This window comes from Pyxicephalus adspersus, chromosome Z (assembly GCF_032062135.1).
Source record: "Pyxicephalus adspersus chromosome Z, UCB_Pads_2.0, whole genome shotgun sequence".
Classification (NCBI taxonomy): Eukaryota; Metazoa; Chordata; class Amphibia; order Anura; family Pyxicephalidae; genus Pyxicephalus; species Pyxicephalus adspersus.
The window spans coordinates 72,576,169-72,590,139 of record NC_092871.1 but is presented as its reverse complement, the minus strand read 5'-3'; the positions used below and the strand labels follow the sequence as shown (position 1 = coordinate 72,590,139).

The following is a 13,971-nucleotide window of genomic DNA, read 5'->3' as shown; positions in this document are numbered from 1 at the left end:
AAATATTTGTTTCTATCACAATCTGCATGATGGTTAATGAGGAGTGCGAGCAAAAGGAAATGTGAAGAATTACCATAATCTTAGCTAAAAGTTTGTAATTTTTTCTTAATAGTGCTATAGTTCAGTTACAAGGGTTTAGGTTTTGGAATCAAAGTTATGAGCACAAGAGTGCACACTGGCGGGCAGCTGATGTACATGTGTTGCTGAGCCTGTCTGTGCCCCTCCGTTTCTCTACAGCATAATCGGCATTTCTAAGTAATCCATGGCCACACAGTCTCTCTCTCTCATCTCCCTGCAGTTCCCTACCTCTTAGATGCTGAGCATAGGAACCACTAAAGCCTGGGATCGGCTTGTAAAGATGGGTCTCCTCAGCCAGCAAACAACGAGGAGAAAGTCAATCCACTGCATCCCAACTCAAGACAGTGGAAAATTGATCCACTGCAGATACGGAGCACTTCTCCCCAATTCTCCAGCCAGGAAGGGAGAAGCAGGGGGACTCAGATCCCCGACAGCTATGGAGTCACATGCTACTAAAAAGTTACATTCAAGAAGTGCACAGCTTTCTACTTCCATTGCCACAGCAGTGCCTGCTATATGTATATTACATAGTAGTAAAAAAGATGGCTCTTTCAGCTCCAGTGGTCCTCATCTGGACTCTCAACAATCTAATTGCCAGATTTGCTGCATTATTGGAACGAGAGCTTGAAAAAGCCAGATATAAAATAACAGCAGATTTAAAACAAGATCTCCAGTCCATAGGCCACAGATTGGAACTCATAAAACAGAAAGTAGATTACACAGGCCGCAGAGTCTATCAAAATTCTGGTGCTATCTCCTCATTAAAGTACCATGTAGAAACAGCCCAGAACAAAATAGAAGTCCTGGAAAATTGAACGGGCAATTTTTAGATACTTTGAATATTTCAAAGATTTAGGTGCCCTTGTGAAAGGCTTTATGGAAGGTTTGCTGCCCGATCATGATAATCGGGATGCAATACACAGAGCAAATTGCAGCCTCTGATCTGACGGATTGCCTAGAGATGTTATTGTGCAACTGCATTTTTTCGAATAAATGAAGCCTTCATGAAAGTGGTCAGAAATCATTCAGATTTGTCTATTGATGGTCATCCTATTCAAATCTTTACTAACCTCTCGGCACTCAGAATTTTACTGGGCTTATCCGTTTAAATTGTGCTTCCACTTTCAAAATTAGTTCTATGTGTTTTCTACATTTAATGAATGCAAAATGCTGCTCTCAGAATTAGACCTCATCTCCACTGATTCTTCAATCACCAGGTGAGGGTGCTGCTGCACCTTTATCTCCCATCTAGACACAGGTTTCCAATTCATCTAAAAGTTGGAGGAGACGTTTTTGAAGATTCCCATTCACACCAGTATTCGTCTGGATTGACATGGAATACACTCACCAATTTCTTCTGAAGATGTTCTGCAAGGAAGTAAATTTTGTATGACCATGGACACCTGTTTTTCTTTCATATATATTCTTTATAGCTGTAATTACATGTTTAGTTTGGTTTAATATTATGCCTCTTGTTGCTACATTCACACAATATGTTGCCCTTCTTATACCAAGATTCAATAACAATTCAATTTTATTTTATTTATTGCTATGTTTTTTGATAACTGAATACTACTGTTTCATTTATGATTAGAATCACACTGTCTTTATAGCTGGAAGTGTTGCTTCTGTTTGGATTTTTTAATGCCTGAGGCATCAGTTTATAATATTTTTATGCTTCAATAGATGAAGAGGTTACTTTTTTAAGGCTATAGTTGTTAAAAAATTGTAAATGTTAACATACATTTTAGGAGAAATGGAGGAGGTAAACATGGCCTCCCAATTTGAAAAGATTGCCAGACTCCCCTTTTCGATCATAAATTCTGATCGTCATATTTTTCTTGTTTTGTTACATGGAGGTAATTTTTCCCCTTTCCACCATACCCCCTCCAATACCCCTCCTGTTCCAGGGTCCTCTGCATTTAATACCCAAGCCCTTTGTACATGCTTGCTGGTTGTTAATTATTCTAAAATGGGTAAATATGTGGATAGGCATCCTATTCTTGACATGTTGTAATGACCTTCATGATTCATAAAATAACCTTTGTAGCACTTAATGAACAGGGCCTCAACTACCCAGTAAAGAGGGTCAAGGCCTTCCAGTACTATCACTCACTTAAGTTTGATAAATTAGCATTAAAAGAGACACATTTTACTGCCACTTCCTATCCAAAGTACCTGCATAAACGTTTCCTACAGGTTTTCTTAGCTACCGGTAATTCCCAAGAAAAAAAGAGAAGTAGCTTTGTGTTTTTCAAATGAAGTTTCCTTCCAACTTCAATCAGAATATAAATATGCCGAGATTTAAGGCCACAAATTGGAGCCCTTGGAACTAAATTTAATTTGTGCCTGACTTCCAAAGCAGAAAATTCTCTGAGATTGTTCAGACATAGGTTCTTCACTTAGAGTGATAAACCAGGAACTCTCGAAAAGACTTTTTACCAAAAACAGAGTTTATGCCCTGCCAAAACCTAAATTGGGGGATGGCAGACTGTCCCAGAATCTGAAACTGGTTCTGGAAACTTTTCATAAGTATTATAAACTATACACTGCCCCTCCACAGGTGTCCAGAGCCAGATTGAACAACAATCATGCAAAAAATTTGGATAAAAAAAAATCAGTGTAAAAGAAATTTTAAAAGCTATTAAAAGTTTGAAGGCTAATAGTGCCCCTGGCCCAGATGACTTTTGAAATATGTACTATAAAGCTTTTGGACCGGAACTGGATCCCCACTTGTTAAATTACTTTTACCATCTTAGAGCGGGTAATCTAGTTCCAGAAAATGACAACAAAGCCCTTATTAGTGGTATTGCTAAATCAGGTAAAGACCATTGGTAAGTAGGGATGGCTTTATGAAGCCATCCAAAAAATACAACCTAGTAAACAACACATCACACCACCAGGAGATTAAGAAAGATTCTGTTGCTTTACCTTGCCTTGCGTGTTGTATTACATGTAGAAGCTTGGTAAAATAAACTGTGAGAAAGTAATCAGAGCTGCATACGGCAGATTTGCTTTAAAGTGGACCTATCACTAAAATGTTTACCTTATATAAAATGGTAGATAACCCTTTTATATAAAGTAAAAATTATCTTCTTAATTTTTCTTTACTGGAGGAAAAAAGAGGATTCCAGGACGACACAAGGCCAGGTGTGGAGGGATGGGGGGTCTCTGCGGTAAGTGTAATATTTTTTATTTTTATGACAGTTCCACTTTAGGCATTTAATTCCTGAAGTGTCTTTTTTACATATTCTTACAATAATAATTGGTATTGCATAGTTAAAGGCAATTATAACTGTTGTTGTCTTCCAGGAAACTAGGAACTATCCAGAAACGTACCCTCCTTTGCCTCGGGATGAACTGGTGGAGAACCTTCACCTGCAAAAACAAATTTTGGAGTTGGCTTCTATATTAGATGTGAGGAACCTATTTCTTGAGACAACCATGGATGAATACTAAGCAGAACACCAAGTTACTTGAACTTTTGTGGCTTTGATGCCACCTATTTTGAAAGGTGCATTTTTGTAAGGCAAAAATCTTGAACAAAGTATGTGACCTTTTACATTATTAATACCAAGGTTCTAGAGAAAATACCATTATTAGAATGGTGTGTATTACCTCTTTTATTCTTTCCCTCCTGTATGGTCAGTAGTGTGTGGCACCTAGTGCTTGTATTTCCACTTGCAGGTCAATGATTTTAGCTTTCATGTGCATGTTTTAAGGTGTTCTATTCTGCAATGAAGATTCATCATTTCCCTCTGCAGCATAGAGAATCTATTTGTTTTAAGAAGTAAGGGAAGTATTCTGGCACCTTTAATAAGGTCATTTACACATTACTGTGAGAAATTTTTGCCATTCACGAGCAGAAGAATCTGGCAGAATTTTGCATACTCTGTTGTTGAACTGTTGATTTTTGTTAATAATGGTACTTTGGAACCCATATGATAGGTATGTTTTTAGTTTAGTATTATAAGAATTGTGCCCAAATGGGTTATATTAAATAAAACACCTTTGTACACAACTGACACCACATTTGTTTAATCAATAGGTCATGAGATTTACCTCCTTTCCCTTCTTGAGATGCTGGAGTTGGAGACACCATTCTATTTTTGTGTAGAAAGTTCTCTTTATACCCTTTCTAAGTAGTCTGAGAGAGCTTTTGTCTTGATGCTAGTCCTAACAGCACAATTTTGCGATGCAACTGCACTTGAGGAGTTAAGCAGTGGTTGATCCCTCCTGTTCCAAAACTCCCTTTTCTTGACATATTTTATTGTAGGTATAGTAAATGTGCAGTGTTTATTAACTACTTGGCAGATCTCTCCTGCAAGGCAAACTGAAGAAGATACTCTGATGTATTTGCAGTATCCCGTAGCAATTAAAAAATTTGATTGCCAAAAATAGCAGATGTTTTGATGCTGTGAAAACAGAGGTAGAATAAAGTGAATAAATGAATAATATATTGAATGTGGTGTTCAATTCAAATTAAATGTAAACTCCAAGCAGATAAAAAAAAATGTCTAGTTTTTGCAAGTATAGGTCCAGTTAAACATTACAACTTAGGGGACAGGGACATTGCCTATCTGTTTTTCTTATGTACAATAGAAAAATACTCCTGTATTTATATGTGTGTCTTGAAGTTAATTTTCAAAGATAAATTCATCTGAAATTATTATTTCAGTGTCAGTGAAAGATTTAGGATTTTAGGGTTATTTTCTGTCTCAAAAAACCCTGATGATGAGACTCTCTGTAATTTAAATTTCTGTTTGGTATAGAAGAAAAGTGTAACTAAAGGCTAAAATAAAAAAGTAAACTAGCAGTCTATCCAATTTGTAATTTTTTTTGTTTAGCTTTCCCACTATTAAGAGAATTACTAATGTATGTAATGGTTATACAGTTGTGTACAGAAAAATAGCTGTTTTTAAAAAAAAAGTGAACTAAGATCAAATTTACTTATATACTAGCTTTTTTTCCATACATGCAAATTCATTGGGAACATTGAACATTCCAAATCAAAACATGAAGAAACATTTATCAAATTTGTGTTATTCTTTTACAAAAAAATTAAGAAACGTGAATATTTGGCTGTTAAAAAAGCAGTGTCTTCATTCATGTAAGCTGAAAAAAGTTTCAAGATGTTGCTTTCCTTTGAATCAGTGAACTAATGTTTAGTTGTATAACCACCATTTCTGAGAGCTGCTGCACGTCTGTGTTGCATGAAGTCGACCAACTTCTGGCACCTGTGAACAGGTATTCCAGCACAGGATGATTGGATTACATTCCACAATTCTTCTGCATTCCTTGGTTTTGCCTCAGAAACATCATTTTTGATGTCCCCTCACACTTTTTTTGTTAGATTAAGGTCTGGGGGTTGGACTAGCCACTACATATTATCAATTTTTTTTTTTTTTTAGGCATTGTTTGTTTACTAGTGTGTTTGGGACTGTTGTATTGTCCCTATTTAATGTACAGCGCTGCGTAATATGTTGGCGCTATATAAATCCTGTTTATTAATAATAATAATAATAATAATATTGTTGAACCACCCATTTAAAGGGCATTTCATCTTCAGCATAGGGCAACATGACCTCTTCAAGTATTTTGATGTATTCAAACTAATCCATGAACCCTGGTATGCGAAACATTGCAATATTATGATGCTTACGCCACAATGCTTCCCTGTTTTCTATACTGTACTGTAGCTTGAATTCAGTGTTTGGGAGTAATCTGACAAGCTGCCTGGAGCTCCAAGACCCCAAAAGAACAAACTTGCTTTCGTTAGTCCTAAAAATGTTGCAATTTTTCTATTTAAGTCAGGTTAATGTGTTCTTTAGAAACTGTAACCTCTTGAGCACATGTTCTTTTTTTAAGACTTTGGGGGACTTTGTGGGATATTGGATTTTATTCTATTTATTCAAATGGTAGTATTCCATTTTCTCCCACATCTTTCAGGTTTTTGTTGCCGCTTTAAAGCATTTGAGATTTAGCTGAGCGGCTTATCATTTTCTGCACTTGTTTGTGTTTTTCCCCCTCCAATCAACTTTTTGATCAGAGTATGCTGTTTTTCTGAACAGTATCTGGAACAATGCATTTAAAAAAAAGTTGTACATGCACTATAATCTGCATGTACAACTCTTGCTGCTTTCCTTTCTTTAGATAAGGGCCAAAATTGACACCTGATTTTTACAGAATGAATAATCTCACTACCTGAACTTCACACTGCTACTATTTGGAACAAGCTATTATTTTAAATTTTCAATTAATCATTCAATTACACAGAATAAGCAGCATGCATGTCATGACTTTTGGGTCTTTTGGTTTAATTTCTACTCTACTATACCTACTAGTAATTTGTCAGGTAGCAATTTTTACCAAAAACTGTTTGGTTAGGTTAGTGATATCAGACTGCTAATATTCTGAACACAACTGTATGTTGGTATAAATTCAATGAGCATCTTAACTGGAAATTCGTATTTCAAAACCTTAAAAAAAAAACTACAAATAATTGTTTATTTTATATATGTTGTTTGTGCTGGGTCTGCAGATGGAAGTAAAATAACTTGTAGAGTTTCGTAGACTTCATTATTTTTAAATGGTTTACAGAAATATAGAGGTGCTTAAACATAAAATGACACATTTAATTTATCTGCTTCTTCATACTTTAGGAAATTACCAAAATATGATGTCATCTGTCTGAGATGTTATTTTCCCAGGGATACCGACTTCTCTTAATTCTTTGGAGCTGTGAGAAAAACCCAACCACACTCTCAAGTGAGATAAGACAAGCCCTAGGACAGCGGTGGCCAACAGGTGGTCCGCAAGAAAATTGTTGGGGTCCGTGGCTCTGGTCAGTGCACCCCCAAGTTGGGTCAGGAAAAGGACCCCACTGGAGGGACGCACCGTCCAGAGCCGCGGACCACGTACCCCGAGCAGTTCCTAGGCACAGGGAATTGAGCAGGCTGTGTCCCTGCAGACAACCTGCCCACTCCCCCTATTGCAGGCTCAGATCTGCGATGGGAGAGTGGGCGGGGTTATGCCATAATGACATCACTCTGGGGGAGGTTTTTTCCCCCTTTGAGTGACACCCAGCTCCCCACTGGGTCAGGAGGCGGAGATTTTAGTGGTCCCCAGACCTGAAAAGGTATGCGACCGGTACTCTAGGATCACCCTAGCAGATCCCCTGCCAGCTGGTAATCTGTCAGTTTTGTGTCTGTTCAATCTGACAAAGTCCTTTGACCTCCTTAGAAAATCCAAGGTTTTTACCTTTGGAAAAAAACATCACAAATTGGGAAGATTGCTAGTTGGTTTTATCTTGTTTGCAGGAGTTAGTGATGTGATTATATTTTTTTGTGATTCCTCTCCACATTCCAATGCTGATTTTGCATTCATATTCCCCATGAAAGACAGCTCCAATTACTTTAAACTAATTAACCATTTTATGGTATATTAAAAAAAAAAAAAAAAACTTTTAGTCTGATAGTAGCCCAACAATACCCCTGTCTGTGTCCTCTCTGTAACATAGATGTATTACCTGTTAATCCTGTTCGTAAATATGTTATTTTTAGCTTTTGTTAACAAGCCAAGCTGCTCAGCAGAAGTGGCAGTTTGAAGGCTGAGATTAACCATGTAACACTGACGGAGGTGCACACAATGCTCAGCTTTTATTCGTTTAGTGAAACCCTATATTCTAATTATAAACAATACAAGGATTTATTACTTACTTAAAATTACTTACTTACGTTAAAACTCCACTTTACACTCCCATCTCCACAGATGTTGGCTGCAAATAATGCAGCCACCACTTCTAGAGACTGGCAAGTTGTAATATAATACATTTTTGTTGTTGGGTTTTGATACACATTATCATTACATAATGTAGCATGGTATGATTTTACAATGTGTTTTTTTTTTTTTTTTGTTTTTATTTTTTTTTTTACGATAACTTAAATCATGTTAAATGTGGTATTCAATTTACTGTGTTGTTCCTTGTGGATTGATAAAGAAAAATATTGGGTGTTACTTTTTTTTCATTTTAAAGTTCATTATAATTTTATGTGGTTTAATCTGATAAGTTTAACATGTATGTTTGCATTGCTTTTTATGTTTTTTGGGGGATTTTTAGTTGTGGTAGTCACACAACTTTAAAGAGTATGTATATCTAAAACTCTTTTCTTGTTTTAAACATTTAGCAAAATGGTAGACACAGCTTTTTATATTGCTGTTTATTTCTTTATTCTTTTTGTTTTATTTGAGTAAAATCCTCTATTTGTCCTGGTGACCATTGCCACAGGTAAAGAAAGTAAAGAGAAATTTACAATTTAAGTGGTGTCACTAGGACAAAACGTGTAGCGAAATCTTTCAATGAGATCCACTGCTCCAGGAGCAACCATCTAAGATGGAAATGAACTTAAAGGGTTTTAAAAAGAAAATAAAAAATACAAAAGAATAGACATACACTTTAACTTCAACAAAGCAATCACTGTAACATGAAACTAATTGCCAGATACATTTTTAATGCTTAGAACAGTTATTGTCACATTCTCCTTGAAGCATAACACATAAAAAAAAGCTTTTTTTGCTGTTGAGACTAGATGATCTTAACATACTTCTTCATACTTTAACAAAGACCATGTGACTAAAATCTAATGCCTTCAAAAGAACCTGGAGTTGGCCCAGACTAGAATCCCAACCTTTCTGGTATCCTTTATCAATCAGAACAAAATGTTAAAGCGGACCTAAACTCCAACATCAGACCTAATATTAGATTGCTTTTCTCTCTTTCTTGCACTAGAATGTCAGTCTCCCTCAGTGGGACTGGCTGTGTCAGCTGGAATCCATGAAAAAAAACAAAAACATTTATTATGTGCACAGAAGCGTTTTTCTTGTGTGTGGCAAATTGCTATGCCATCCAGTCCTGGCCACCTTCTCCACCCACAGCCCTCCACCTCACTGCTTAAACTCCCCTCCCCTTGACAAATTTTAATGTCAAGTAGAACTACATAAAAGTACAGAAGTTTTCAGCCAGAGACCTGGTTAATATAAAAAAATGACCATACCTATGGCAGTGGAACACTGATTCCTCAACCTGTGAGAACTGTTTTGGATGAAAAGGGAAGAGGGGTAGTATCTAGAGATCATTAACAGTCAGCAGCAAATGTCTAATTCATCCCTGTGCTTTGCCTTAAGAAACTTCACATCCTTCATTGTACAATAATATTTGACTCTGCATATGGTCAGGTTAGGAAACTATTGAGTAAAATTATCCCGGTCAGACTGTCATGGCAGGAACCAGAAAGCATGCTACACTATTCACCCCAAAACACTCAGCAAACCCTACCAGTCACACAAAGTGAATTTCAAAGTGGATTTTATTGGTGCTAACATACCATTGTATACTATTCTCCTTTACCACCGTCATCACCAGTGATGCATTGAGATGACAGTGAATGTATGCAGAGTGATAATGCAGCTATTGGACCCCTAATGCAGAGTATAAAAGAGCTAAGGAAAGCTCTTCTAGGCTGTTTCTCAAGCCTAGTGTCACCTGACACAAAATCACAGGAATTGTGGTTTGGGTTTTTGTGTAGGAGGAGAGAGGGAGGTAATACATTTTCCTTTAGGGAAGAACATACATATGCCATGCAGATAGTGTCCTGGCTAAGATTTGAACCTGGAAGCCAGTGCTGCAAAGGTCATAGTGCTAACCTTTGAGAGGTACCTTACCACCTGCACATGACAGCCTGTTAGTCTACATGATGTAATGTATGATTACACTGATGCTAATGTTTAATGTTGGTAAATGCGACTTCTACAACACGTTCTCAACAAAAAATATTTGCTTAAAAAAATACTCAGTAAAGTTTGCTGGTAAACATTTATTAGAAGTAGAAGTCATGTGCCACGTTGAAATGTCATGCTGCCTGTAAGTAACACTTGTTCATTCTACCAGAAAATGCCTGGCAGAGGCTAAATTTATTAGGCCTTGCATGTGCCTAACAAAGTTAATGAGCTTTCAACGTCATGAGTATACTGCAAAGGCTTAACGGAAGAGTCAACTACCCTGTTTTGAAGACTAATCAGTCCCTGCTCATTCAGGGTACCTGTCTGAAAACAGGGTACTAGTAGTTCACAGGTCTGTAGTAAACTGAAATGCATAGTGCATAACTGTTGACTATCTGATGGTCAAAGACATTTATTTTGTATGCAAAAGGGTTGTGTTTCAGTTGAGAGTTTTTCTCCTAAAGACTGCAAACAAAACAAAAACTTGTAATTACTTCATATTAACACATAGTCACTGAGTGCTTTATAGTGTGAACAAAGCCTTACAGAAAATGCCAGTTTGGTTGCACGTTGGAAGTTTAGCAAGCAGTTTTGCCATTAAAACTACTTGCAAAGGTAAATATTGGACAAATGTGTCTTTATTCCACAGGCTTATGTGTTTTGGTCCATATTTTTTTTTTTAGGTATTGGTAGTAGCTGCATGTTTTACATTCAGGTGTCTTGCTACCTTTATAGACCTGAATTGGTGCCATATTGAAAATGCACTCTTCTTAATAAATGAATACATGCACTTGGACCAACATTTTTGTAAAAATAAATAAAATCTGTTTATAAAAATAAACCACCCGCAAATCTTATAAATATATACAAATATTGTAAATAGGGAACACAATATTATTATTCAAGCTTGTTTTGAGAAATGTGTAATTTGTTTTTACTCTCTACACCATATTTTTTCTGAATATGGAACCTTTTATATTAAAAATCAGCAATTTTACAATATAGTGATATGCAAAAAAAAATCTACCTTGGAAAACATGCATTTCACTAGAATATATAATGTCCAATCTATTCAAGTAGAGTTGCAAAACAACAACGGAAACCTGACCTTTTCCTCATTTTTTAACAGCTTTAAAGTTGTTTTTCATTAAGGATTTACAATATTTTCTAATTTTGCCATTTAGTGTTAGATACTAAAAGATTTGTGTAAAGTATCAAGAGCCTTTCTAAAGTTTTGCATGTATTGCCAGTATAGTATGACATTTTAGGTAATTTGGGATCTAAAATCTCACCAAAAAGTGTACTAGCCTAGATAATTTTAAAGGGTTAATAAAAAAAGAACACATTGCTCTCACGGACATAAAAGCATTCATAGCCTAACAGGTATTTACCACTAAAAACACTTCTATGATTTCCTGTGGCCAGAGTCAAGTTATAAACCAGGTACTGTATAGATGATCATATTCAGAGCTTTTGAAGTTAAACATCAGTAACCCTAACTTGCTGAAATTACAGCATTGACAGCCTTAATGGTATACAGAGTATGTGGTATACACAGTATGTGTCAAGTATTTTCTGTATAAATCCCCCTATATATGAGATGCTTGAAAAAGAAATTTTTTTGAAGCTAGACAAAACTGTGTTAAACGTATTGTGCCATTACTCAGGTGCACTAAAAACAACATTAATAATTCATCATATGATCTACCATCACTTAAAATGGCATTACACAAAACTGAATTGTGGTCAAGTTCCATACCCTTTTATCATTATTGTCTACCACGTTTTAGGATGTAAAATTAAAAAAATCTAATGTGCTTAACAAGCTGCAAACATATTTCCTACATGCTTGTGGTAAAACTAGGGCTAGAATAATCCTTGTGGCAACATTGTGTGCTATGTGTTAAATATTATATATTGAAAGGGTGTTATTTTGTAGTATGTAAATTAGCATGCGTTTTATTTCCCTTTCCAGGACAAGCCTAAATTGAATGTTGTACCAGTGTGTCTTCAGTAATGTACATATTTTATTACATAAGGTGAATTTACAAGTATTGCATATAAGAAAACAAAATGAAATTTGCCCTCCATTGTGCATTGCAAGTAAAGAATGTCAGAAAGGAATGTATAGGTCTGCATGGCTCTGCTAAATACCAGTGAATTAATTTTCTAATCTATCATCACATAACTGGCAAACACATGAGGCATTTATTGTCAGTAATCTGTATTTTTGCCTAATATGTGGAATGCATATAAAATACTTTTATTGTTTGGCATTATTTGTCAATTTACTCTAGCTTTTTACTATTGGTCTAAACAAATACATGTGCTTCGGTCTTTAAAAGGAATTGTATAAAACTGCTAGAAGCTTTCTGAGAAGTTGTCCCCATACATTAGTAGGAGCTGATATTGTCTTACTCCAGGTCATAATTCTAAACTGAGAGTAACCAAATTTGCTGTGTTAAGTGTTTTTTCCTGCTGCTTTAGAATTATCTAGGATCCCTAGTTTTTGTACAGCACTGCATAAGAGGTCGGCACTATATAAATACTGCCTATTAAAAATAATATTAATAATCAGTAAAAATTATCTTTCAATGGAAAAATGGGGAACCCACACAAATGGCAAGGTAGGTGTCTGAAGGTCTACAGATAGGTCTGCTGAGTTTCAACTGGCTGATAAAAACCTAAAGGAAGGACAGTAAGTGTTTGGTGGGGGTGTGCACAAGGGGAGACCTTACTGTAGTCTTGACTAAGCTACTGACCCTTTTGGCTATGTAATAAAATCCTGACCTCTCTGTGGCATCTGCTAGTATATATATATATATATATATATATATATATTAATATATATATATATATATATATACACTATATATACTATATTAAAATATACATATAAGTACAAAAGAAGACGGGTTTTTTTTCTTGGCAAAATATAACACAAAGGTTTATTTATTTCCAACTATATAACGAATAAACAGAATCCAACTAATACTTTTGGCGTATCAATTCACATACAAATGGTCAAATCAAAATGCACAGTGGGACAACCCTGGTCAAACCAGATTATAGGGTTGTCTTTGCTTCCTAGACAAACAGCCGTACTGACTAGTGGTTGCAACAATTCTGAAGAACAAGCTAAAAAAACTCTTCTGACACTTTTTGCCATATATATATATATATATATATATATATATATATATATATATTTTTTTTTTATTTTTTTTTTAAGTTTCTAAGCTTTGCATACTTATGGCACTCTCTCAATTAGCTGCAAAAGGTAGTCTCCTGGAATGGTTTTCCACCAATCTTGAAGGAGTTTTCAGATGTGCTGAGAACTTGTTCTTCTCTCCTGCTTTGTCAAATATCCCTTACATATCCTTGATGTGTATTTGGGGTCACTGTCCTGTTGAAAGACAAATGGTGGTCCCACAAAGTGCAAACCAGATAAATTACCAACAGTGTACCCAGCAAAAGCACTACCCCACCATGACATCTTTTACATGCTTTATGCTGGTAACCACACATGTTTTCTGCATCTCACAAACACATGACAGGTGGAACAAAAAAAATTCAAATTTGGACTAATTAGACCAAAGTACAGATTTCCACTGGTATAATGGCCATTAGCTGTGTTTTTGGCCCAAGTTTTTTCTTATTAGTAGTGGCTTCTTTGCATCAATTTGACCAAGGTCTGCTTCACGCAGTGTCTCTGAAAAAAAAATCTGTCTTCTGCTTTACCTTTATAAAGCATTAATGTGGACTCTAAGCAGAGGTGTTGTTATTTGTCCTTTATGAGTCTGATAACTCACAATGACAACTAACAATGAACCTATCCTCTGCATCAGAGGAAACTCTTGGTTTTCATGTTCCTCGGGTTGTCCTCATTGGAGCCACTTTCATTATGACATTTGATGATTTTAGCAATTGCAAGTGGGGATACATTAAAAGGTTGTGGTATATTCTGAACTGACTGACTGTGGTTAAATAAACCACCTGGTGCCAAATTCAGGGGGGATTTGGCATCATATACCTCAGCTTTATGGAAAAATTTCAGGGAAATGGAATTAAGGGCTTGGGTAGAGCCATGCTTAATTCTGTCCCTCTTTATTTGGG

The 13,971-nt window shown here is 35.9% G+C and overlaps 1 protein-coding gene across 1 annotated transcript in view; it reads left to right on the top strand.

Moving 5' to 3' along the window:
• SCAI (suppressor of cancer cell invasion) overlaps positions 1 to 4,897 on the top strand; it is a 344,415-nt gene extending 339,518 nt beyond the window's left edge. Inside the window, exon 17 of the mRNA XM_072429918.1 lies at positions 3,391 to 4,897. Within this exon, the coding sequence (XP_072286019.1) occupies positions 3,391 to 3,537 (147 nt within the window). The 3' untranslated portion in view covers positions 3,538 to 4,897. The remainder of the gene's footprint in view (positions 1 to 3,390) is intronic.
• Positions 4,898 to 13,971: the final 9,074 nt, after the last annotated feature.